Source organism: Ornithorhynchus anatinus, chromosome 5 (assembly GCF_004115215.2).
Source record: "Ornithorhynchus anatinus isolate Pmale09 chromosome 5, mOrnAna1.pri.v4, whole genome shotgun sequence".
Taxonomy (NCBI): domain Eukaryota; kingdom Metazoa; phylum Chordata; class Mammalia; order Monotremata; family Ornithorhynchidae; genus Ornithorhynchus; species Ornithorhynchus anatinus.
In genome coordinates, this window is record NC_041732.1 from 54254613 (window position 1) to 54282441 (window position 27829).

Sequence of the window (27829 nt, forward strand, 5' to 3'; positions counted from 1 at the left end):
CACTTGGAATGGACACTTCGGCAGCAGAGACAGTCATTCATTCTATCAATCGTGTTTATTGAGCGCTCACTATGTGCAGAGCGCTGGACTAAGAGCTCGGAATGGACATTTCGGCATCAGATAATCATTCATTCGTTCAATCGTAATAATTATTATTATATTATTATATATTTATATAATAATATATTATTATTATTACAATGTTGGTATTTGTTAAGCGCTTCCTATGTGCAGGGCACCGTTCTAAGCGCTGGGGGAGATACAGGGGAATCAGGTCGTCCCCCGTGAGGCTCACAGTCTTCAGCCCCATTTGACAGATGAGGTCACTGAGGCCCAGAGAAGTGAAGTGACTTGCCCACAGTCCCCCAGCTGACAAGTGGCAGAGCCGGGATTCGAACCCATGAACTCTGACTCCCAAGCCCATGTTCTTTATTGAGCGCTTACTATGTGCAGGGCACTGTACTAAGGGCTTGGTAACGGACAGTTTGGTAACAATCATTCCTTCCTTCATTCAATCGTATTTATTGAGCTCTTATGTGCAGAGCACTGTACTAAGCGCTCAGAATGGACAATTCGGGCAACAGATAGAGACCATCCCTGCCCAATGACGGGCTCACAGTCTAGGATATGCCAGGCTCTGGACTAGGCGCTGGGACAGATAGAAGTCAATCGGGTCGGACCCAAGCCGTGTCCCACCTGGAGCTCACTGTCTCGATCCCCATTTTACGGATGGGGTAACGGAGGCACAGAGAAGTGACGTGAAGGGCCCAAGGTCACCGAGCATTCATTCATTCAATTGTGTTTATTGAGCGCTTACTGTGTGCAGAGCACTGTACTCAACGCTTCACGGCTTGGCCTTGCTTGGCCACCTCTAAGATTTCTAGACTGTGAGCCCGTTGTTGGGCAGGGATTGTCTCCGTTTGTTGCTCAAGTGTGCTTTCCAAGCGCTTAGGACAGTGCTCTGCACACAGTAAGCGCTCAATAAATACAACTGAATGAATGAATGCACTTTCCAAGCGCTTAGTCCAGTGCTCTGCACACAGTAAACGCTCAATAGGATTGAATGAATGCACTTTGCAAGTGCATAGTCCAGTGCTTGCACACAGTAAGCGCTCAATAAATACAACTGAATGAATGAATGCACTTTCCAAGCGCTTATTACAGTGCTCTGCACACAGTAAGCGCTCAATAGGATTGAATGAATGCACTTTGCAAGCGCTTAGTCCAGTGCTCTGCACACAGTAAGCGCTCAATAAATACAACTGAATGAATGAATGCACTTTCCAAGCGCTTAGGCCAGTGCTCTGCACAGTAAGTGCTCAATAAATACAACTGAATGAATGAATGCACTTTGCAAGCGCTTAGTCCAGTGCTCTGCACACAGTAAGCGCTCAGTACGACTAAATGAACGATGGGCAAGTAGCACGGCCTAGTGGCAAGACCACGGGCTTGGGAGTCAGAGGTCATGGGTTCTAATCCCCGCTCCATCACGTCTGCTGTGTGACCTTGGGCAGGTCACTTAACTTCTCTGTGCCTCAGTTACCTCATCTGGAAAATGGAGATTAAGACTGTGAGCCCTAAGTGGGACAATCCAATTAGCTTGTCTCTATGCTAGTGCCCACAACAGTGCTTGGCACCTGGAAAGCACTTAACAAAATATAATAATAATGTTGGTATTTGTTAAGCGCTTCCTATGTGCCGAGCACCGTTCTAAGCGCTGGGGTAGACACGGGGGAATCAGGTCGTCCCACGTGGGGCTCATAGTCTTCATCCCCCTTTTACAGATGAGGGAACCGAGGCCCAGAGAAGTGAAGCGACTCGCCCACAGTCAGCTGACAAGTGGCAGAGCGGGGGATTCGAACCCATGACCTCTGACTCCAAAGCCCGGGCTCTTTCCACTGAGCCCCGCTGCTTCTCCAAAGGAAAACGGTGGCTTGAACGTAAAACGGGCCAAGACGCGATAGAGACAGACCGTTGTCAACAGTCATTTCTCTGCCAGCCCACCATCCTTTTATCTCCACCGTTACCAGAGGAGCAGCGTGGCTCAGTGGCAAGTCCCTGCGCTTGGGAGTCCGAGGTCGTGGGTTCGACTCCCGGCTCTGCCACTTGTCAGCTGTGTGACCGTGGGCGAGTCACTTCACTTCTCTGGGCCTCAGTGACCTCATCTGTCAAATGGGGATGAAGACTGTGAGCCTCACGGGGGACGACCCGATTCCCCTGTATCTCCCCCAGCGCTTAGAACGGTGCTCGGCACATAGGAAGCGCTTAACAAATACCAACATTATTATTATTATTATCCGGACCGGGCAGAGGCAGCAATCTCTGCGTCGTCGGGTCTGGAGCGACCTGGGTGCAGAACGCCGTGCTAAGCACTTGGGAGAGTACAACATAACAGACACCTTCCCTACCCAATTAATCTTATTTCTTGAGTGCTTACAGTGTGCCGAGCACTGTGTCCAGCGCTTTGGAGGGTACAATACCAGTCGGCAGACCCCATCGCCGGTAGAGGGGTGGGATGTTCGGGCCGGGTTGTAGTAGATCGGAGAATTGATTAGGAGGGAGGACTGACAGAGAAGCAGCGTGGCTCAGCGGAAAGAGCCCGGGCTTTTGGAGTCACAGGTCATGGGTTCGAATCCCCCGCTCTGCCCCCTGGCAGCTGGGTGACTGTGGTTAAGTCACTTCACTGGGCCTCACTTCCCTCATCTGTAAAATGGGGATGAAGACCGTGAGCCCCACGTGGGACGACCTGATTCCCCTGTGTCTACCCCGGCGCTCAGAACGGTGCTCTGCACGTAGTAAGCGCTTAACAAATACCAACAGTTTTATTTATTTTTAAAGCCGGCGTTGAGGAGTATTACCATTCTCTGCCTTCTGCCAACCAGGTCAGGGCTAGACATCTTATGGAATAGAGCAAATTATCCAAGCGCTTAGTACAGTGCTCTGCCCATAGGAAGCGCTCAATAAATACTATTGAGTGAATGAATGAGAAAGCTTTCTTCTTGGAAACTTCTATCAACAGATTCTATCATGGTATATAAGCACAGCGGCCTGACGGATAGAGCACGGCCTGGGAGTCGGAAGGACCTGGGTTCTAATCCCAGCTCTGTCGCTGCTGTATGACATTGGGCGAATCACTCAACTTCTCATTGCCTCACTTCATCTGCAAAATGGGGATGAAGATTGAGCCCTATGAGGGACAGGGACTGTATCAGGGAAGCAGCGTGGCTCGATGGAAAGAGCCTGGGCTACGGAATCAGAGGTCATGGGTTCGACTCCCGGCTCTGCCGCTTGTCAGCTGTGTGACCGTGGGCGAGTCAGTTAACTTCTCTGTGCCTCAGTAACCTCATCTGTAAAATGGGGATTGTGAGCCTCACATGGGACGACCTGATGACCCTGTATCTCCCCCAGCGCTTAGAACAGTGCTCTGCACATAGTAAATGCTTAACAAATACCAATATTATTATTATTATTATCTAAGCCGATTATCTACCCCAGCACTTAGCACAGAACCTGGCACGTAGTGTTTAACAAGTATAATTATCATCCTCAGAAGTGTCTTACTTCAAATCAACTACAGTGCAACACTTCACCTTCTTCCTTCAATCCAGAGGAGCCAATTTGGGGATGGGCTTTAAAGGTGGCGGGACTAGAAATGTGATTTAGTGTCTGTGCGATGTCATTTCAAGATCAGCTTGGCTTCCAAGGGCCACATTCTCTGGGGAATCCAGGGAGGCTCTCAAGGCCCCCAGATGCACCGAAATACTGGGAAGAGAAAACATCTGAGCCGGTAGAAAAACAAAAAGGCACCTGGCCACCACCAGAGCCAAATAAAACCCCACAAGTTCCTAACTGGGGTTAAGGGGTACAAGGTCTTTGCCAAGCAAAAGAGGGGAGAAGCCTCTGGTCCAGCCCAGTAGCCCAACACAGATTTGAGAAGTCAGTCTCAGGACTTAGGTAGTGCCACTGACAACCCCACTGATGTCAATTTTATTTTAGCAAAGGTCCCTTTCCATCCCACGGAGCAAAAGCCCTGTGCCAAACAAAGTTTGGGAGAATTGTTTGGGGCTTTCTTGAAGATTTAAAGCTTCCAAAAGTCTGAATTTCACCGGACTCGCTTCTCTCACCCCACTCATAAACAGTATGTTCCAAAGAAAAAAGTTTGTGAGAATGGTTTGGGGCTTTCTTGAAGATTTAAAGCTTCCAAAAGTCCGAATTTCACCAGACTCGCTTCTCTCACCCCACTCAAACAATATGCTTCCATTTGTGAAACTGGAACTGTTAGGACCTTCCTCTCCAGCTCTAAATCAACTTTCTGCCAGAGCAACAGTTTTTTCTTCATTGAGGGATAATGAAAATGATAATGATAATGTTTTAATTGGAAAGGTCTTGGAATACCTAGTTTAAACCAATGGTTCTCATCAAATATGTTTTCTATTTTTTCTTCAGAATGTGGGAGTCGGGTGTAGCTCTTCATGCCCAGTTTCACCAATCTCCTCGGTCGAGGGGCTTTCCTATATCCCTAGTCCGCTACATGATTACATCACTTGGGGTTACCTCCAATTTAGGTAACAGCTCAGCTGAAAACCTAAACCTAAAAATAACACCCACCCAAAAACCAATAAAAAATGCAGTACATTACTTTCTCGCTGCAATGTGGGATTCAAGGTGACCTCCAGAAGTCATCTGGTTCAACCTTCAGGCAGAATAAATGCCTACAACTATCCAGGAGAAACAGTTGTCATTTTTTTAAAAGATCTGCCAGAATGGGGATTCTTTTCTCTTTTACCATAAAAATAGGTAAAAACACTGTGACAGGAAATGTTTCGGTTTCTTGGGGGAGGAGAGGAGGGAGGGTGTCAGGGAAAGAGAGGAAGAGAGTAGTCAAATGATAACAGTTTGACATCATAAACCTGAGCCACAGAACTCTGCCACTAAGACCAGTAGTTTCCTAAATTCAGTTGCCATTTCACTATATGCACATCCTTAGGCCTAATGAACAAATTCAGTAAAGGTTTTCAGAAACATAGGCTTCCTTTAATATTTACATTATGCCATCAAAACGTATTACAGCTTCAGCTTATGAACTGACATTTCTTTTGGCTTCCGTTTCTTTAGCCCTTTCTTTCCTTCTTTGATTTGCATTTTCACTTGATCTTGTAACTGAGAAAAGAATGCTTGCGATGACTTCAACGCCTTATCTTTTCCTTCATCCTAAAATGAGAAAATATGAAGTAAGGTTAGCAAGAGTTCTATTTCACCCGGTTGATCCAATAGGCTGGTCAGGGCCTGACTCACCCTTACGCCTGGCAAGGTTTCTGCAACCGTCCACTGTTTGGACAAAACTTCCCCTCCGTCCCCCACCCGTCTGCCTGTGAACCCCTTATTATGTGGCTTTTGTTGAGGCGAGAAAGAATATGAATATTAGAGCATTTCCACTCCGTTTCCAAAAGAAGAATGCGGCAGAGGAAGGGCCTCCGCAACTGAATAAGAATAATAATAGACACTGGACTTATCTAAACTTTTTCTTTCACTTATTTATCCATTTGTAGAACGATATTTGTTAAGCGCTAGCTATGTGCCACGTACTGTTCTAAGCCCTGGGGGAGATACAAGGTAATCTGGTTGGATACGGGTCCCTGTTCCACATGGGGCTCAGTCTTAATCCCCATTTTACAGATGAGGTAACTGAGGCATAGAGAAATTAGGTGAATCGATCAAGGTCATACAGAAGACACGTGGCCAAGCGGGGATTAGAACCCAGGTCCTAATGGGCCGAGGCACGCTTTAACCACTAGGCGAGGCTGCTTCTTGTACTTTTTAATCTGCATTTCTTAAATAATTACTCTACCATTAATATTCAACTATCTAAAGAAAATACTGAGCTTCCTTTTTTGCATCTCAGCTATCTTGCCCATTACTGGGACATCTGAACAGAGGCAGGAATCGAGGTGTACGTTGGTTGGGGGGAGGGAGGGTACTTAAACCATCAGACACCAACATTTCCAAAGTAGGTAAATGCTCCGGCACACGTTCCTCATCTATTTCAAAATTTAGAACCGAATAGTTTCAATTCACGACAATATTCGAGTTTAGTTTCAATGCACGACAATATTCGAGTTTCTTTCAAAGCTGGACGTAATTAGAAACCGGAGTACCAGTGGGAAAAATGACTCTCCCGAGTATTACCTGGCAATGCGGCCAGTTTAGTCAGTCAAACCAATCGCATTTACTGAGTACTTACTGTGTGCAGAGCAAATCCATCAATGGCACTCACAGGCATTTACTACAGTGCCGTGCCCGGTAAGTGCTCAATCAATCCCTTGATTGATTGGGATTGACTGCTTACTTTGTGCAGAACACTGTACTGAGTACTTGGGAAAGTACAGTAGAGTTGGAGGACATGATCCCCACCCAAAAGGACCTTATGGAGATCAGGGGGAGTCACGCATTAAAACAGATCACAGATACGGGGGAAATAGCAGAGCATAAGAATACTTAGGTAAGTACTGTGGGAATGGGGTGAGCATCAAATGGCCTAAGGGGTAATAATGTTGGTATCTGTTAAGCGCTTACCAGGTGCAGAGCACCGTTCTAAGCGCTGGGATAGATACAGGTAATCAGGCTGTCCCACGTGAGGCTCACAGTCTTAATCCCCGTTTTACAGATGAGGTCACTGAGGCACAGAGAAGTGAAGTGACCTGGCCACCGTCACCCAGCTGACGAGTGGCAGAGCCGGAATTCGAAGCCACGACCTCTGACTCCCAAGCCCGGGCTCTTTCCACTGAGCCGCGCCGCTTCTCGGCGAAGGGCAGAGAGGGGAGGACAGAGAGGGGAGATGAGGGTTTAGTGTGGGAAGGACTCTCGGAGGAGATGTGATTTTAGGAGGGTTTTGAAGGTGGGGAGAGTGGGGGACTGTCGGATATGAAGGTGGAGGGAATTCCGGGCCTGAACGACAATGTGGGCAAGGGGTCAGTGGCGGGAGAGAGGAGATTGAGGTACAGAGAGTAGATAAAGAATCCCGGCTCTGCCACTTCTCAGCTGTGTGACTACGGGCAAGTCACTTCACTTCTCCGTGCCTCAGTTCCCTCATCTGTAAAACGGGGATGAAGACTGCGAGCCTCATGAGGGACAACCTGATTCCCCTGTATCTACCCCAGCGCTTAGAATAGTGTCCCGCACATAGTAAGCGCTTAACAAATGCCAACATTATTATAAAGAGAGAGAGCACTGTACTAAGGACTAGGGAGAGGACAATACAGTAGAAGGGGCAGACACGAGTCTTGCCCCCAAGGGGCTTCCGCTCTGGTGAAGTTGACAGACGTTAAGATAAATTGCAGATAGGACAAGCAGCAGAGTATAAGGATATGTGCAGAAGGGTTATGGGTGATGTGCCGCCGCTCTGCTTAAGTGCGTAAGCGACAACAGAAGGGAGGGCGAACAGCTGGGGAGATGAGTTAGTCGGGGAAGGCTTCTTGGAGGAGGTGTGACTCGAACAAGGCTTTGATGATGGGGAGAAGGGCGCTCTGTCGAATACGACGGGGAAGAGAGTTCCCGTGCCGGGCTAGAGGGAGCACGGGAGAAAGGGGCTGTCGATGAGGCAGGCAGGATCGAGGGGCAGGGAGAGAGTTGGCACCGGAGGAGCCGAGTGTACGGGCCGGGCTGCGGTAGGAGATTAGCGAGGTCAGCTACGAAGGGGACGGTTGATCGAGTGCTTTAACATCAACGGTACGGACTTTCTGTCTGATAGGCAACTAGAGGAGATGTGGATTGAATTATCATTTTTTTCCTTCTTAGAAAAATCATCCGGGCAGCGGGGTGAAGGATGAACTGGCGTCGGGAGAGACAGGAGGCGGGGAGGTCAGCAGGAGGCCGATGCAGTAATTGAGGAGGAATACGACACGAGCTCGGACCGGTGCGGTAACAGTTTGGATGTGGAGGATGGAAAGGTGGCGCTGGGAACCAGCCAGACCGGTGTGGCAACAATTTGGAGGCAGAGGATGGGAAGGAGCCTGGGAACTAGCCCCGTAAACTGTCGCTATAATTATCAGGGGGTGAAGGTTTCTAGATTGTAAGCTCCTGATGGGCAGAGAACCTGTCTCCCGACTCTATCGTACCGTACTCTCCCCAACGCTCAGGGCATGGCGCTGCACGCAGTTAGCGCTCGACAGCGAGCATCGACTGGCTGAAAAAACACCAAGGGTATTCTGCCGGGGGGGGGGGGGGGGGGGGGGGGGGGGCAGGCCCTGCGGCGACCCTGAAATGCAACTAGCCTGCAAAGGCTAACGAGGCCGCCGTCCCCTGGCATGGTGCACTACGGCACGGGGCCCGCTCTACGCCGTGGGGCCTGCTTCCTGTCGCTCATTCAGTCGGTCGCATCTCTTGAGCGCCTACTGTGCGCCCAACACTACACGAAGCACTTGGGAGAGCACAATATAACAGAGTTGGTAGATATGTTCTCTGCCCACGACAAGCTTATAGTCCTACACTTGAAAATATCCTTGGTTTTTCCCTCCCCACTTGCTGTATCCCTGCCTGCCTACTCTCTCGATGTTCTCTCTGTCCCAGCGTAGTAAGCGCTTAAATATCATTTAAAAAAAAAGGAAAAATCCAGAGAGCGAGGTCCATCCTTCATTCCGGCAGGAGACCCCGTCACCGTCAACGATAATGGCAACGGTAATAATAATAATAATGGTATTTCACTCATTCAATAGTATTTATTGGGCGCTTACTATGTGCAGAGCACTAAACGCTTGGAATGTACAATTCGGCAACAGATAGAGACGATCCCTGCCCGCTGACGGGCGAACAGTTAAGTGCTTACTATGTGTCACCACCGAACTGAGCGCTGGATTAGTTACGGAGTCATCGGCGATCAGATCGGTCCCTGTCTTTGTCCCACAAGGGGCTCAAAGTCAAAGAGGGAGTGAGAATAGCTATTTAATTCCCAGTTTACCGACGAGGGAACCGAGGCCCAGAGAACTGAAGTAATAATAATAATGTTGGTACCTGTTAAGCGCTTACTACGTGCAGAGCACTGTTCTAAGCGCTGGGGTAGATACAGGGTCATCAGGTCGTCCCACGTGAGGCTGACAGTTAATCCCCATTTTCCAGATGAGGTAACTGAGGCCCAGAGAAGTGAAGTGACTTGCCCACGGTCACACGGCTGACAAGTGGCAGAGCCGGGAGTCGAACCCATGACCTCTGACTCCTAAGCCCGGGCTCTTTCCACTGGGCCACGCTGCTTCCCCAAGTGACTTGCCTGGGGTCACACAGCCGACAAGTGGGGGAGTGGGGATAAGAATCCGGGTCTCCTGCCTCCCAGTTCTGTGCCCTTTTCACTGGGCCATGCTGCTTCCCATTTCTCAAACACCTTAGGCCGATTCTGCTTGAATCCCAAGTTACCTCCTGGTAAAAAGTGAAGTACGCTGGGAGGGGCAATGACTCTTTGCCGAACTCAGAGGGAGCATTTGAGGACACTGCTGCAGCACCTGCCTGCTGTGTCACCTTGGGCAAGTCACTCAACTTCTCCGGGCCTCAGTTACCTCCTCTGTCAAATGGGGATTCAGACTGTGAGCCCCATGTGGGACACGGACTGCCCAACCCGACTGACTTCCACGTACCCCGGTGCTCAGTACAGTGCCTGGCACGCAGTAAGCGCTTAACGAATAACTGAAAAGAAAATCAAACCAACAAGAGTACTTGTAGAGAGTAGCTTCAGGCACTGGGCTAATGAAACCCTCATCATTTTTTTTTTTTTTAACTCAGAAGGAAAAAAAAGGCTATGAAAAAGAAATATATTTCCTGAAAAGTCCACAGCCATTAGGTGATACTAAAAGTTTCAACATCGACAGAAAGCAATATAAACTAAGCACTAACATTCAATTCTGCCAAAAAAACCCTCGGTGATAAAGCAGAATTATCTGCTTCCTTTGAGCATGTTTATTCACTGAAAGATTTTAACCATGCCTTACCTTAAGTAGAGATGCTTTTCCAGCTTTGGTTAGCTTCTTCAATTGTGCCGAAGCAACATTTTTATTGAATTTCTTGGCCAACTCCGGTTTTGTCTGTGCCAACAGTTTCTGTCTCCTTTCCTTCTCTTTGAATTTCATACGCTTACGGAGTTTCTTCTTTCGTCTCTCCCGTCTCTTGTCTGTATCGGTCTTTTCGGCACTTGTTTTTATATCTCCAGCTTTGTTCTTTTCCTACGAAGGAAACCCAAACAGTATAATGAGAAATTGAACTACCAAACCCTCTCTGACCTACCCCAAGCTTTCCCAGGAAATTCCCTATATTTTGCATGCTGTTTCACCTTAGCAGCACTGTGGTTAGGTGTTATTTTGTCTACTGCCAAAAACAACAGGCCCGTCAGCTTTATCTCCTTCAATCCAGCCTCAAAATAACATACAGCACCTGCCCTCTCTGAGTAATCTGCAGGGTTCTTTTGGTGCTTTTTTAAAAATCGGATGAGCTAACGAGTCCACCTGCTTTCTTTATGCCACTCTGGGTCTAGTGGATAGCCACAGACCACACTAGAGGGACACGGCTACGGGCTTCCTCAATCCTGATCCTGTTTCGTCTTACTTCTAAAGGAGAAGTGGAAAATACCCTGAGCTAATACAGAGAGGAACCATGATCGATAACAGGGGTCAGGTCAGGATGACAAAGCCAGCTTTCCCAAGCCGACCACCGGACTCCTGCTTGGAGGGAGGAAGAAGGTCGCACAGCAGTGAGACGGAACGGGAGCACCGATGCAGAGACCGAGTATGAGCATTTATCGACGTGAGTGACTCGACTCGATCTAGAAATGAATGCCTGCCGATAGGGTCTACTATCACCCCAAATGATTTGCGGGTTCCTCCTCATCCACCATGTCCCAGAAGGGTACAGTAAGCATGGGATGCATAAAGCGGCTGTGGAAATGTGGGAGAAAGTGAATGAGGGTTGCTTGAGAGGGAGAAGGCAAGGCAAAATGACAGAGCCTGATGAAATATGTAAAGGGGTGTGAAAAAACAAGAAGAAACCGAGAAAATGACAGGAGTACGAGGACACGAGGGAGAAGGAGAAAGGATGAGAACAGAGAAAGGGGTACATTTATTTAGTCTGGGCAAAAAATAGGTGTTTCTGTTGCCAACAAATTTCCTAATTTCCATTATTCATTTGGCCAGTGATGAGAGAGCAGCGAGATTTGCAACTATCGAGTCTCTTCTCCCCCAAGAGAGCTACAGCCAACTGCTATCAAAACCGAAAATTTAAACCTTAGCTTTCCGTACTGAGTCCTTACCTTCACTTCTTCTGGAGCCAGGAGTGCCGCATCGCTCACGCTGACCGGTGCTACTTCCTCCATACTTATAGCAGGAAGGTTGGAGACAACTTTAATCTCGGGAACGGGCTGGAAAGGAAGAAGCACGTTTTTTAAAAAAATATGCGGTCAATCAGTGGCATTTTTTCCTTGCTGACTGAACGCAGAGCACTGGGCTAAGCACTTGGGAGAGTAAAATAAGAGTAGGTGGATACATCCTCTGCCCTCAAAGTTTACAACCTAGGGCATCAAAGAAATGCTTACAGCGTTCTTCTAAAATCGGGTGTCATATTCTTGCAAAACCATATATGAGGGAAAACCTGCTCAATATGCTTTTGTTTCCAATGCCAAACGTGAGTCATTTCTTTTTACTTCATTACTATTATCATGGTATTTGTTAAGGAAGGGCTTACTATGTATCAAGCACTGTCCCAAGTGCTGGGGTATATTCTATTCTATTCAATAGCATTTATTGAGCGCTTACTATGTGCAGAGCACTGTACTAAGCACAAGTTAGCAGATCAGCTATACAAGTTATACAGTTATACAAGTTAGCAGGTCAGACACAGTCCCTGTCCCACACAGGGCTAACATCTAAATGGGAGGGAGAACAGGCATCGAACCCCCTTTTTACAGATGAGAAAACCGAGCACAGAGAAGTGAAGTGACTTGCCCAAGGTCACAGAGCAGCAACTGGCAGAGCGAGGATTAGAACTCGGGTCCTCTGCCTTCCCCGGCTTGTGCTCATTCCACTAAATCATGCTAATCCACAACAATGTTCTAGACAAAATGCACGGTGGAAGCACATATTCTGATAAAACTGGGCCTACTTACAGAACGAAACGCCCACAGTAATTAAACGCAATAGCATGTCTGGGTTATACATTTCAATGACTTCTAATGGATCAATCAAAAAACATCCAATGGCTTTATGAAGAATCTCAGTGCAGGGCAATTTAAATTATCCTTAATCAAGAGATAACGGTAAACAAACAAAGGCGAGACTGACCTCGTGTCCATTTTACCCACACGCTACCAAGGCACTCTAGGGTGGATGGGCAAAAGGCTGGAGAGTGGATAAAGAGAATAAATGTCCCTAACCCTGGCTCTTCAACTGACTTCTACGGAGTACCACGCTATAGGTATTCCAGAGCCAATCTGTGGGTGTATATATAGAAGTCAGTTGAAGATAAAGTATTATACACAGTTTTATAGTAGTAGAGGTGAACCCCAGCATTCATATCCAATACGAAGCAACGCATTTAATAGAAGTGCGGCCTAGTGGATAAAGCACGGGCCTGGGAGTCGGAAGTATATGCCCTTGGGCAAGTCACTTCTCTGGGCCTCAGTCACCTCATCTGGAAAATGGGGATTAAGACTGTGAGCCCTAGGTGGGGCAGAGACTACGTCCAACCTGATAATCTTGTATCTGCCCCGGCGCTTTGTACGGTGTCTGGCATAGAGTAAGCACTTACATACTATTAAAAATAACAAAAAAAGACCCTTTTTAATTTCCAGCTTGGAGTTCAAAAGCTCGAGGAACTACCGAGACATCCACCTCTTTGTTCATTTTCCAAATACAATTTATCATAATCCAGAGCAAGGTTATTTTACCGCAAATCTACACTTTGCTATTTCTGCCTAATAGTAGCCGATCTCCGTTGGCAATCTGCACAAAACCGCTAAGTCCTGCTGGTCTGAAGGAAGTTTACCATCCAAAAGTCAATCGATTTTTTTCTCAAAGAGTTGCTCTTAGACTCGCATCGAATAGGAGAGATTAGAAACTTTGATTTTAACAACAAGCCTTAAATTAACAGGGAGGCAAAGAGGAGCAAAATGAAATGACAGTTATTTCACAGGGAAATATACTCACTGGTTTAGGTGTGAAGTGGAAGTTAGAAAGAGCATCCAATTGTAGGAAGAGTGAATCCATCATCTTCTGAATTTCTACGTGTTGAGGGTTTGCCTCCTCTTCTGTATTTTTCTACGGTTATTAGCACAATAGCATCAGACGAATACTGCGTCAGATTAAATGGCTCAAAAATGCATTTAAGCATTGCTGAAGATTTTTCCAACCAAATTAAAATACTTGCTAGATTTTAGCATTTTTTCTGGTTCAGGTTTTACCTGGTTAAGTTTCAGATATTCTTGTTCATAAATTTCCGCAAGGCTCAGTTTACTCTTTTCATGATCCAAAGTTAAACGCTTCTTGTATTCAAATGCTTCCTCTTTGGGTTTTTCTTTACGAACCACATCGTCCCAGGCCTAAAACATTGGAGAGAAGAAGAATTTAACTTATAAACGCTGTAAGAATACTTCCCTGTGGAAAAATCTCACTTTACTACTAGATTTATTAACCTCCTACGGCATACACGTAAAGCAAGGACGACTTCAGGGCCGGTAAGGGTATTCACTACAATCTCTAGGGAGGCAGGAAGCAAGACCCAGATCTAAGGTGGCAAAGATGACATATCGCGAGCAAGAGACAGCAGAAGAGGGAAGGGAATGAATAAGGGAAGGGAAAAGGGAAGGGAAGGCTCATTACTTAATTTATAAATTCTTTCCTCATGCCTTTAAAAGTACTTCGACCTTCCTGGAGATTAAAAAAACACGACATATCATAGCAACACACAAGACGAATGCCAAGTGTTTTCTTTGACTCGGAGAGACATTTTTACTCTTCCCAAGAACAACCCCTGACTTCTAAGCAAAGAGAGTGCAATGCCCTGAATCTCCTACAAATTTACAATATACCATTGGCAGGATACTGGCTGATGTATGAAGCGATTCGACACACCATTTACAATGTCCCCAAAATGATGGAATATCATTCATTTCCATTTCATTTTTGGGTGTCTTAAGACTAAATTAAATCTTACTAACCTGATCTCTTATCCTTTGCTTGATCATATCTTCAAGTTGGAAAGTAGTTTCCTCCGTGATCACAGGAGCTTAAAAGAGGAAAAAAAAGAAGACATGTGACAATGTTTATCAACAAAAGCACCTTAAACAACTACCAGATTTGGAAATGAAAGGCTACTTTAACCCAGTAAATATATGCAGAACTGAACACCATGTAAAGCATCCTAAAGAAGTGGTTAGAAAAACCATCATATGTATCAATATTGGCCAAGCAAAAAATCAAAATGCATTATGCCCATGACCAGCCATTGCCATTTTAAGGCATTTAGATTTACAAAAGCGTCAGCTGCATCTGAACCATTATGTCGTCTTCAACGGATCATCAAAAATGTTGAACTGTAATTTTCTCTATGTACAATACAAAAAAGGAAGCGTAAAATAAATGTCCAATATTTACCCATCCTGACCGCATGGTCGAAATGTAAGGTTTCCTCTAAAAGGCTGTTTTCTGGTCTCTTTTGTCCAGTCACTTCTCCTTGCAGCTGCCAAGGTTTTGGTTCCAACAATTCTTTCTCCAATGATTTAATTCTCTCTGTCATCTAAAATGGCAAGGAGTAAAACCATCAAACGATAGTATTTATTGAGTGCCCGTGTGCGCCGTACTAAGTACTTGGAAAAGAACTACTGAAGACACAATTCCTGCCCCTGAGGAGTTTACACTGTACCTGGGGAAGACATAAAATAATTTACAAATAGGATAAGAAAAGGGCTCAAATAGTAGAATGTGGAAAATGATTTGTGAAAGTGAATCTAAATGTGCTGAGCTGATAGGGAAAGTGTAGCCTGGGGGAGAAAAATAATTCATCGGGGAAAGCCTCGTGGAGGAGGTGGGGTATCAGTAGGGTTTCGAAGGTGCGGAGAGTTGTAGTCTGTCAGACGCAAAAGGGGGAAAGGAGATGAGTTCCAGGAGGGAGGAGTGTGTGAGCAAGTGTAGAGTAGGTAGAAGGCCAAGAGGAGACCTTGGGATGTTCACATCTGGGGACAACTGACCTAAGGGTCAGTGAGGGAGGAATAGCGTGTTGCTGAGAAGAAGGGATAAGCAGAGTTAGCACAGGCCAGAGTCTGCAGTGGTAGAGGTCGGTCCAGGCCCTGGATTTTCCTTTTTCCTCAAAATACGGTGAGGCACACTTCGGTGCCGAGGGAGCAGAGGTGACACTGTGGGAGAGAAGATACTGGTCATACAGTGGTATGGTGGAGCAGGAGAGGGGGAGATCTAACGTGTTAAGGACTGGCAAAAGTGGGGTGAAGCAAAAGATTAACAAACAGATGAAGCAGAGGGTAAGGGGAGATACAGGGATCACCAGCGAGAAGGTTGCAGTCCCCAAAGATTAGAGGAGAATGGAATGGGAGGAGAGAAAGGAGGCAGAATCGGTCAGAAGTGCAGAGACGAGACCAGGGCAACGAAAGGTAAGTAACTAACAGCTGGCCAACTCTCATGGCAAGAACTTAAATTGAGTTTTAACATAAAATTCAACTTTAATTATGAATGCAGGATCTTATTTTTTAAAAAAATCATTACCCTCTACATAGCTACCTTTGCCTCTCGTTTTTCAAAGGAAGATTTTACTACAGAGTGTTTTTCCTTCCCAAGCCTATCTGTATCTTCTTTGATTTCGTCATCTTCGTCGTCGTCATCTTCATCATCGATATCATCATCATCGATATCACCATCACCTTCACCATCATCATCATCATCATCATCAGGCAAAGCAAAGCTAACTCTTTTCAAAGCTTCTCTGTGTTGTTTTTTGTCTTTGTTTCCTTGGATTTCTTCTTCATCCCTAAAATGTCAAGATACTTAAGACACTGACGGGAAATAACACTTCCAATTAACGTACCTAAACAAAAAGGGGGGTGTGAGAGTCAAGAAGAAAACCCTCGGTCTTCTTCACTAATGAAGCTTCTCTATTACAAAATCCAATAACCTCAAGCAAACACCTAACACTTCTTCAGGTCTTCCAAAGTAATCAAGATTTCAGGAGTAAATTCAGTAACTGGCAGTTTTCTAAACAGACAAGAGATAGAATCAGATTTCCAAGAAAATGATTCATTTTCTCATGACTCCACAAGGAAGCAGCTACCAACTTCACAGTTTAAAATTCACTGTTAACTGATGACATTTGTTTGACATCAATGAAAACCAGAGAGCTGCTGGAAGAAATCTAGATATCAAGCCCATGTCATCCACATCCAGTTCATCCTCGCATGCTCTAACTCAACTCTCTCTGCTGGGAAAAATGATCTCTTCATCCTTATTGACCCCCGTGCCCACTGCCTGCCAGTTGTTACAGACAATTAACTCCCACCTCAAATTGCCTCTCCCCATACCTCCCCCATCCCTGGCCCCTAATGACCTGGCTACCTGCTTTATTGAGAAAAATGAAACTATCAGGTGCGATCTCCCTAAAATATCCTCTGCTCCTCTCCAGTCCCTCCCTCCTCCTGCCCCTTTTTCAACTCTCTCATCATTCCCTACCTTCTCCCGAAATCTACCCCGTCCACCTGTGCATCTGATCCCATTCCTTCGGCCCATCCTATCTTCCCTAACGGCCATCTTCAACAGCTCGCTCTCCAATGGTTTCTTCCCCACTGCTTTCAAACACCCCCACGACTCCCCATCCTAAAAAAACCCACCTCCTCCCTTGATCCCCAGGCTCCCTCCTCCAGTTATTGCCCCATATCCCTCTTACCACTCTTCTCCAAACTCCTTCGGCAAGCTGTCTACACCCCACTCCCTCAAGTTCCTCTCCTCCAATTCTCTTCTTGACCCTTGCCCTCACCCACCCAAATCTGACTTCCGACCCCTTCACTCCACAGACACTGCCCTCAAACATCACCAATGATCCCCTTCCTGCCAAATCGGCCTCTACTCCATCCTAATCCTCCTCGACCTCTCAGCTGCCTTCGACACCATCAACCACTGCCTCTCTCCTGGAAACATTATCCAACCTTGACTTCACTGACACAGTCCTCTCCTGGTTCTCCTATTTCTCTGGTCACACGTTTTTAGTCTCTTTCACAGGTTCCTCCTCTGCCTCCCACCCCTTAACTGTGGGGGTCCCTCAAGGTTCAGTTCTCTGGGTCCCTTCTATTCCCTATCTACACCCACTCCTTTGGAAAATTAATTCACTCCCATGGCTTCAAGTATCACCTCTATGAGGACGGTTCCCAAAATTAATTCACTCCCATGGCTTCAAGTACCACCTCTACGAGGACGGTTCCCCAAATGAATTCACTCCCATGGCTTCAATTACCATCTCTATGAGGACGGTTCCCAAATCCACATCTCCAGCCCTGATCTCTTCCCCTCTCTGTAGTCTCCCATTTCCTCCTGCCCTCAAGACACCTCTACGTGGATGTCCTCCCGTCACTTCAAACTCAAGTCCAAAACAGAGCTCCTTATCTTCTCACCCAAACCCTGTCCTCCCGGTGACTTTCCCGTCACTGTAGAGAGCACCGCCATCCTTCCTGTCTCACAAGCCCATAACCTTGGTGTTACCCTTGACTCCTCTCTCCCCTCGAACCCCCATATTCAATCCATTACTAAATCCTGTCACTTCGACCTTCACAACATCATTAAAATCTGCCCTTCCCTCTCCATCCAAACTATCAAGGTAGTCCAAGCACTTCTCCTATCCCTGCCTTGATTACTCTATCAGCCTTCTTACTGACCTCCCTGCCTCCCGTCTCACTCCGCTCCAGGATCTACTTCACTCCGCTGCCCAGATCATTTTTCTATAAAGACTTTCAGTCCGAGTTTCTTACTCCTCAGGAATCACCAGTGGTTATCCATCCACATCCGCATTAAACAGAAACTCCTTAGCATCGGCTTTAGGGCACTCACTTGCCCCTTCCTACCTCACTTTGCTGCTCTCCTATTACAACCCAGCCTGCATCCATCACTCCTAACGTCCACCTCCCTCGATCTGGTCTATCTCGTCGCCGACCTCTCGCCCACATCCTGCCTCTGGCCTGGAACTCCCTCCCTTTTCATCTCTGATAATCACTCTCCCTACCTTCAAAGCCTTATTAAAGGCACATCGACTACGCCCTCATTTCCTCTCTTCCCACTCCCTTCTGCTTTGCCCTGACTCACTCCCTGACCACCCCCTTCCCCAGCCCCACGGCACTATCTGAACATATCTGTAATTTATTTTTTTATTAATGCCTGTCTCCCCCCTCTAGACTGTAAGACCGCTGTGGGCAGGGAATGTGTCTGTTCCACTGTGTTGTACTCACCCAAGGGCTTAGTACAGTGCTCTGCACACAATAAGCACTATGACTGATTGGTAAGAACTGTTATACAAAATAAAACAGCCGAGAGATCCTTAAATGGCCTTTCCCTCATATCAAGACTAATACAATCCTAGATTAGGCAGTGTGACCCAGTGGAAAGACTACGGGCCTGAGCTGAGAGTCGGCGGACCTGGGTTCTAATCTCGGCTCTGCCACCTGTCTGCTGTGTGACCTTGGACAAGTCACTTAACTTCTCTGTGCTTCAGTTACCTCATCTGTAGAAATGGGGACTAAGACTGTGAGCCTCAGGTGGGACCTGGACTGAGTCCAAACCGATTAGCTTGCATCTACCCCATGCTTAGTACTCTGCCTAGCACATAGTAAGCACTATATTATTTAAAAAGCATCTAAATGGCGATAACTAAAAATGCTTACTCTTCAGACACTCCTTCCTCAGAAATATTGTCCTCTTCCGAATCTTCACTCATTTGAGAATTGCCAGCTACATCTTCATCACTTTCAACTGGGTCAAAGAAATCTTCATATGTCAGATTTCTAGCACTTTCAGCTGACTACAATAAAAAAAAAAGAGGAAATAGGTAAAATCGATGCAAGAGAGGGAATTAACTCAGAGAAAATCCTTTAAAAGTCACTATTTCTCAGCACACAGAATCGACACGGAAGACTGAGCCAAAATCGTTACACAAGTCTTTGAAACTGGCAAATGAATTTATTTGTCTTTCCCTTCTTCCAATCCTAATTTGGTGTTCACCTGGGCAGAACTAGACCAGCTTTAGTAATGGAGCAAAAAAACACGATCCCAATGGCCATTTTACTTGCTGTTTCTCATCCCTTGTCAGGCAGCTACTGGGATCCTCCACTATGTCCACAGCGTGACAGCTTTTCTAGACTACCTTATTTTAATTTTAATGCTGTTTTTTTTAATAGTACTCCCTTTTCCATATACTGCCCTGCTTCTACAGTGCAAGCTTATGATCCTCTAGACATAGGCAAGGAATGTGTCCGTTATATTGTTGTACTGAACACTCCCAAGAGCTTAACAATGCTCAATAAATACGACTGACAGTGAGAGGTTTATCCTGATTCAAAAACTATGTCTCCTCTTCTTTCCCTCAGCCTGCCTTGTGGAGGGATTCGACTCCACTTCAACAGCACCTGTCTATTTCGTGCTAATGATAGAACTCTAATACGTTAGCAATTTTAAAAGTACTGACGTATATCTTTATAAACGTTTCACTTATATTAATGTCTCCCCTTCTACACTGTGAGCTCGTGGTGGGCAAAGAATTCAATCATTCAATCGTATTTATTGAGCGCTTACTGTGTGCAGAGCACTGTATTAAACGCTTGGAATGTACAATTCGGCAACAGATAGAGACAATCCCTGCCCAAGAACAGGCTCAAAGAATGCATCTGTTGTTATATTGTACTCTCCCAAGCACTTACTACAGTGCTTGGCATACAGTACCCATTCAAATACAATTGAACCTATTACATGATTTTTGTCAGCAGCTAGATTTATGAGTACAAATTTACACTACTGCTTTATTAGGCAACTATATTGTCTGACACTTTTTTCAACCCTTTATGGTATTTTGATCATTTTTTGAATCCAGGGAACATATCAATGCAAATATTCTTATTGGGAAACCACGCTTCATTCAGTACACTTTCGCTAAACATGAAACTTTCATAAAACTAATTAAGAGTGCTGACGGGGGGGTACTGTTATAGATAAAAATCAGCACAGCTTTCAACTACCTGTACATCACCCTCTTAGCCCATATAGATTTAGGCCAGTCACTGCAGAAGCCTGGAAACAATCAGGTAGAAAAATTTAAGATTACAATAAACTCTCTTTTTTCAGTAACTCTTAGGCTTTTTTTGGAAATCTCTTTGTGTGGACCTAGCCCTATTTTTTCCAGTGGGATTCAATACCTTTAAATTTGCAATAAATGATTACTGAATTACTGTTAATTGGTAGAATATAGTCACTTCTGCCTTGATGTGGTAATGTTCTTCAAAAACCTCTTGTTAGGATAAGTTTGTACAGTTGGTTCTATAGGAATTAACGGGTTACAGGATAGATAGTGCAAAAATGCTCTCGGGGAGAACATTTGATACAAACGCTTATATGTACTATTATGTCCACCACTAGTACAGAATTTAGGCTTAAGCGCTTCGTACAGTACTCTGCACACAACGAGCATTCAACAGATAACGACGACTACTTGATAGGAGCACACTTCATATCCTTATCACTCAATCGAATTTAATGCATTCATTCATTCATTCAACAGTATTTATTGAGCGCTTACTATGTGCAGAGCACTGTACTAAGCGCTTGGGATGAACAAGTCGGCAACAGATAGAGACAGTCCCTCCCGTTTGACGGGCTTACAGTCTAATCGGGGGAGACGGACAGACGAGAACAATGGCAATTGTGCAGAGCACTGTACCAAACGCTTGGGATGGTACAATACATCAATAAACATCAAACTGTACATTGTAGCCACTTAGTCCAAGTGCTCTGCACATAGTAAGCGCTCAATAAATACTACTGAATGAATTCCCCCTTTCCACATATTATTTTACTGAATTGAATATCGCAAGTGGTTCAAAAACCGGCAGCTCATTGTTATCAATAATAATACTGTTATTGGTTAAGTGCTTACTATGTACCAGGCACTGTTTTGGATACGAGTAAATCGCAGCTGTTCCTCCCTGCATTGAACCTGCTTGGGCAAACTTGTGGATCACGGCACACCCAAAACAGACTCGTATCCCGCCAAGAATGCTTCCTAATACCGCCTTCCTGTCATGTCCAAATTGTGTCATGAAAGCACGTGCTATAGTAAGGCAGCCCAAATATGCTTCTCTTCTTCGATTGGGAACATAAATAAGAATGAGAGAGGTGATCAGTTAAGTCTAGTGGAATTAGTGAAATTTAAGACGGTCACTTCGCCAAGCTGACTTCAGTGTGATTAAAGGTAAGAAACACAATACTTGTTTTAGACATCGAAGGGAATCGGAGCAAAATATTTGGTTACGTGAAGACCTTTACCTTTGTATTTCTGTTTTCAAATATCCCCTCCTCATCGGAATAAATGTCTTCAAAATAATCGATTTCAGCTTCAATATCATCCTCACCATCCTCTTTCTCTGCGTCTTTCTCCATCTGCTTTAAATAGGCATCCATCTCAGACAGTTTGAAAAATTTATCATCTACTATGGATCGCTCTCTTCGTTTGACAAACACCTTGGTTTTCTTGATTTGTTTCTGTAGCTTGTCGATCTCAAAGTCAGGATCGGTAGCCTCATCATCGATCGTTGAGTTTTCTGCCACACTGACTTTCCTTCCTTTCTCTTTTTTACCTCTTTTTTCCCCCAAACCACCAGGCTTCTGGTTGGATTCTTGCTTCTGTCCCGTGTCTTTTTGACGGCCAGCCTCCATTTCTGAGACATCTTCAGTTGCCTGGAGCAGGCAAAGCTTTTTATCTGCGAGGCTTTTGTTGACAGCGCTCTCAAAGTGCCGTAAAATGGCATCGTTCTGCAGCTCTAGCTGTTGCCAGATTTGCTCGTCGTCGAAGTTCTTAACCGTGAGCGTATTTAAAGGGCTCCCGTGGGACACGTAGATCTTTTTGTGTAAATCATAGAGAGTTTTTGTTAAAGAAGTGAAATCTGAAGCCAGTCCATCTTGCACACTGATAAAGGAGAGAAGGAAAAGCTCATGAGTGAAATTACAGCTTCCAAGTGTCATGGCACCGACGCCTCCGCTAAATAGGAAATAAACTAAAACACACATTGCTATCAAGACATTTTTGCAGCTTCTCACGGGTTTTGCCACTCACGGCAAATCTGGAAAATTTTGGTGGGGGAGTTGGACGACTACCACTGACTGAATTACAACATTCTGTACTAGCTGCTGATGGAGGACCTAAAGATCAAGGCACTTAAAGGATTTTCACAGTAACAGGGTTTAATAGGCATTTTCTCTGTGCAAGCACTGTACTGCCACGGCCTAGTGGACGGAGCACAGGCCTGGGTCTCAGAAGGACCTGGGTTCTAATCCCAGTTCTGCCACTCGTCTGCCACGTGACCTAGGGCAAGTCACTTCACTTCTCCGTCTCGGTTCCCTCATCTCTCAAATGGGAATTAAGACGGTGAGCCCCAGGCGGGGTAGGGACTGTGTCCGACATGAATATCCTGTATCGACTCCAGCATTTAGTACAGTGCCTGGCACATCAGTAAGCACTAGACAGACACCATAAAAAAAAAAAAAAAAAGAATTAAACACATTTCTGGCTCCAGTGGGGCACACGATCTAGAAACAGAGGGAGAGGAAGCTTGGCTACAGACACATAATAGGAAATAATAAAAACCGATAAAAATATTAGCTGTGTAATGAACTTTGGCTCTTGCTCCAAGATCCATGTATTGAGAGCATAAGATGTTACTGGTTTTACAATTACTGGATAGCTTCCCTGCTTTCAAAGAATTTATAAGAGAGTGAACAGAAATTTGGGGCAAAGGTCACCAGAATTCATCTATTAGTACATTAGTGCGAAAATCTGCCTCTGCAGTTTTTATTGTCTTTTGAATGTCTTAACTTGGGGGATAACACAAGATTGACGCAATAGTTTTGGCAGTTTTTTTGTTCCCAATCAGCACTTCAACCTGCTGCCAGGAAGGTTTTTCTAAAACATCCTTCTGTTCATATCGTCAAAAACCTCACACGATTTACCCAAGTCTTCTTCACATTAAGCAGAAATTTCCGGCCATTGGTTTAAAAGACATTCCATCAGCTATCTTCCGCTCCCTTAGACTGTAAGCCCGTCCAAGGGCAGGGACTGTCTCTGCTACCCATTTGTCCATTCCAAGCGCTTAGTACAGTGCTCTGCACCTAGTGAGCGCTCAATAAATACTATACTGAATGAACTCTTTCCCTACGTGACGCCTTTCTCTATTTTTTTTTTAAATAGCATTTTGTTACAAGCTTACCATGGGTCAGGCACCGTTGTAAGCGCTGGGGTAGATCCAAGAAAATCAGGTTGGGCACAGCCCACGTCCCATTTGGGGCTCACAGTCTCGATCCCCGTTTTTTACGGACGAGGGAGCCGAGGCCCAGAGAAGTTAAGTGACGAGGCCCGCTAAGCCACTTTTTTCTCCACTGTCCCTGTGCCTTCTACCTTCTTCTAAATTCTGGATATTCCTAATGCCTGAAACTCCTTCCCCCTCCCAATCCCGGTTCTTCTCCATCTTCAGAGCCCTTCAAAAATCATATCCCCTCTAGGAGCCCATCTCCAATTCCTTTTCTTCTCTCAGGTACTCTCTCCCACACTTTGCCAATTAACCTTTGGTGCCCTCACATCCACCTTCTACATATAGACACGGCCTAGTCTTACTCAGAACCAAGTTTTCTAGAGAAGCTGCGTGGCCCCGTGGAAAGAGCCCGGGCTTCGGAGTCGGAGGTCATGGGTTCGAATCCCGGCTCTGCCCCTTGTCAGCTGGGTGACTGTGGGCAAGGCACTTCACTTCTCTGGGCCTCAGTTCCCTCACCGTAAAATGGGGATGAAGACCGGGAGCCTCCCGTGGGACAACCTGATTCCCCCGTATCTCCCCCAGCGCTTAGAACAGTGCTCTGCACGTAGTAAGCGCTTAACAAATACCCGCATTATTATTATTATTATTTCTATCTCTACTGTACACAGCGTGGCCTGGTGGAAAGAGCTCAAAAATGGGAATCAAGACAGCTGGGTTCTCAATCCTGACTCTGCCGCTTGCCTGCTGTGGGATCTTGGGCAAGTCCCTTAACTTCTCTGCGCCTCCATTTCCTCATCTGTAAAATGAGGATTCACCACCCGCTCTCCTTCCCACTTTGGGAGAGAAAATATATCTGACTGTACTATCTCTAAGCAGCAGCGGGGCTCAGTGGAAAGAGCCCGGGCTTCGGAGTCAGAGGTCAGGGGTTCGAATCCCTGCTCGGCCCCATGGCAGCCGGGTGACTTTCGGCAAGTCACTTCACTTCTCGGTGCCTCAGTTCCCTCATCTGTAAAATGGGGGTGAAGACTGTGAGCCCCACGTGGGACCACCTGATTCCCCTGTGTCTACCCCAGCGCTTGGAACCGTGCTCGGCACATAGGAAGCGCTGAACAAATACCAACGTCGTCGAAAGCAGTAAGCGCCTGATATCAATACTATTAATGATGGTGGTTATTTAGCACTTATTCTGTGCTAAACGATGTGGTAAGACACTGGTAAAAGTACACAGCATAAACCCAGTATATACATAGTGCAAAACCATAGCACTTTGCTCGGGGGGGGATGAATAAATATGAATGATTGCTTGATTTGGAAGGGAACGGTATCTGTCCAGGCCCCAATTACACTCTTCACTTTCACAGAGGGGGCAAGAGGGGTGGGAGGGAGGAGTTTCGCCCGGGGAGAAGACGCTCACCTAACGGTCACCCTCATCCTTGGGGAAAAAAATGACCACCCACTCCAGCCCACTCGGACACCCACTCGCACGTCACCCCGGTCCTGGGGTCAGAAGCAGCGTGGCTCAGTGGCAGGAGCCCGGGCTCGGCAGCCAGAGCGCATGGGTTCGAATCCCGGCTCTGCCCCTGGTCAACCGTGTGACTGTGGGTCAGTCACTTCACTCCTCTGGGCCTCAGTTCCCTCATCTGTCAAATGGGGATTAAGACCGCGAGCCCCACGTGGGACAACCTGATTCCCCTTTGTCTACCCCAGCGCTTAGAACAGTGCTCGGCACATAGGAAGCGCTTAGCAAATACCAACATTATCATTATTCTTATCCCTTCCTCAAGGAACAGAGAAGCCCGTCAATGGGCAGGGATTGTCTCTATCTGGTGCTGAATTGTCCATTCCAAGCGCTTAGTCCAGTGCTCTGCACAGAGTAAGCGCTCAATAAATACCATTGAATGAATGAATGTCTCCATCAGTTGCCCCATTGTCCATTCCAAGCGCTTAGTCCAGTGCTCTGCACGTAGTAAATGCTCACTAAATACCATTGAATGAATGAATGTCTCCCTCTGCTGCCGAATTATCCACTCCAAGCGCTCAGTCCAGTGCTCTGCACACAGTAAGCGCTCAATCAATACTATTGAACGAATCAATGAATGAATGTCTCCATCTGATGCCCAATTGTGCATTCCAAGCACTTAGTCCAGTGCTCTGCACGTAGTAAGCGCTCAATAAATACGACTGAATGAATGAATGATTGCTTGTCTCCATCTGATGCCCAATTGTACATTCTAAGCGCTTAGTCCAGTGCTCTGCGCATAGTAAGCGCTCAATAAATACGAATGAATGGACGAATGTCTCTATCTGTAGCCCAACTGTCCACTCCAAGCGCTTAGTGCAGTGCCCCGCACCTAGTGAGCGCTCAATCAATACTATTGAATGAATGAATGTCTCTCTCTGTAGCCCAACTGTCCACTCCAAGCGCTTAGTGCAGTGCCCCGCACCTAGTGAGCGCTCAATCAATACTCTTGAATGAATGAATGTATCTGTAGCCCAACTGTCCACTCCAAGCGCTTAGCCCAGTGCTCTGCACCTAGTGAGCGCTCACTAAATACTATTGAATAAATGAATGTCTCTCTCTGTAGCCCAACTGTCCACTCCAAGCGCTTAGTGCAGTGCCCCGCACCTAGTGAGCGCTCAATCAATACTCTTGAATGAATGAATGTATCTGTTGCCCAACTAAATACTATTGAATGAATGAATGTCTCTCTCTGTAGCCCAACTGTCCACTCCAAGCGCTTAGTGCAGTGCTCTGCACCTAGTGAGCGCTCAATCAATACTATTGAATGAATGAATGTCTCTCTCTGTAGCCCAACTGTCCACTCCAAGCGCTTAGTCCAGTGCCCCGCACCTAGTGAGCGCTCACTCAATACTATTGAATGAATGACTAAGCGCCTGGAACGACCAAGCCGGGGCTCCATCGACCCGATGGGCCTGCGGGCCTCCCCCTTACCTGAGGAACCTCTCGGGCCTGGCGGTGGCCGCGTCGAGCTCCCTCAGACACCGCTCCAACAGCCTGAGGCGCCAGGGCCGCCGGCGCGGCCTCCCCTCCTCCGTCATGGCGGCCGCCGCCTCCACGCGCGGCGCCGGAAGTGACGTGGGGGGGACCCAGCGCGCGCGCGCGTCCGTCCCCTCCCCGGCTTCCGGCAGGAAACCGCGCCGCGCCCACCACGTTCCGCCGCCGGCCCCCCCCCCCACCGGACCGGAAGTGGAGGGCGCAGGACGGGCCGCCCCCCGAGCGCCTACTACGTGCCCAGCGCTGCGCTGAGCGCTTTGGCGTGGACAGTTGGGCAACGGAGGGAGACGGTCCTTCCTTCATTCTATAGGATTTAGTGAGCGCTCACTAGGTGCAGAGCTCTGGACTAAGCGCTTGGAAGGGACAGTTGGGCAACTGAGGGAGACATTCATTCATTCATTCATTTTATAGTATTTAGTGAGCGCTCAGTACGTGTAGAGCACTGGACTAAGCGCTTGGAGAGGACAGTTGGGCAACAGAGGGAGACAGTCCTTCATTTTATAGGATTTAGTGAGCGCTCACTAGGTGCAGAGCTCTGGACTAAGCGCTTGGAAGGGACAGTTAGGCAACTGATGGAGACATTCATTCATTTTATAGTATTTAGTGAGCGCTCAGTATGTGCAGAGCACTGGACTAAGCGCTTGGAGTGGACAGTTGGGCAACAGAGGGAGACAGTCCTTCCTTCATTCTATAGGATTTAGTGAGCGCTCACTAGGTGCAGAGCTCTGGACTAAGCGCTTGGAAGGGACAGTTGGGCAACTGAGGGAGACATTCATTCATTCATTCATTTTATAGTATTTAGTGAGCGCTCAGTACGTGTAGAGCACTGGACTAAGCGCTTGGAGAGGACAGTTGGGCAACAGAGGGAGACAGTCCTTCATTTTATAGGATTTAGTGAGCGCTCACTAGGTGCAGAGCTCTGGACTAAGAGCTTGGAAGGGACAGTTGGGCAACTGATGGAGACATTCATTCATTCATTCATTTTATAGTATTTAGTGAGCGCTCAGTACGTGCAGAGCACTGCACTAAGCGCTTGGAGTGGACAGTTGGGCAACAGAGGGAGACAGTCCTTCCTTCATTCTATAGGATTTAGTGAGCGCTCACTAGGTGCAGAGCTCTGGACTAAGCGCTTGGAAGGGACAGTGGGCAACAGAGGGAGACATTCATTCATTCATTTTATAGTATTTAGTGAGCGCTCAGTATGTGCAGAGCACTGGACTAAGCGCTTGGAGTGGACAGTTGGGCAAGAGAGGGAGACAGTCCTTCATTCTATAGGATTTAGTGAGCGCTCA

The 27829-nt window shown here is 46.5% G+C and overlaps 1 protein-coding gene across 1 annotated transcript; it reads right to left on the bottom strand.

Annotated features, from left to right (window-relative positions):
- Nucleotides 1–5012: 5012 nt before the first annotated feature.
- On the bottom strand, nucleotides 5013–26609 carry MPHOSPH10 (M-phase phosphoprotein 10). The gene is made up of 11 exons (XM_029066452.2): nucleotides 26475–26609; nucleotides 21543–22182; nucleotides 18893–19029; nucleotides 15756–16002; nucleotides 14619–14760; nucleotides 14183–14250; nucleotides 13427–13564; nucleotides 13173–13283; nucleotides 11282–11389; nucleotides 9972–10202; nucleotides 5013–5211 (listed from the first exon to the last, which is right to left on the bottom strand). Exons 1-11 carry the CDS (start codon nucleotides 26579–26581, stop codon nucleotides 5065–5067), a joined length of 2076 nt encoding a protein of 691 aa, XP_028922285.1. The 5' UTR covers nucleotides 26582–26609; the 3' UTR covers nucleotides 5013–5064.
- Nucleotides 26610–27829: the final 1220 nt, after the last annotated feature.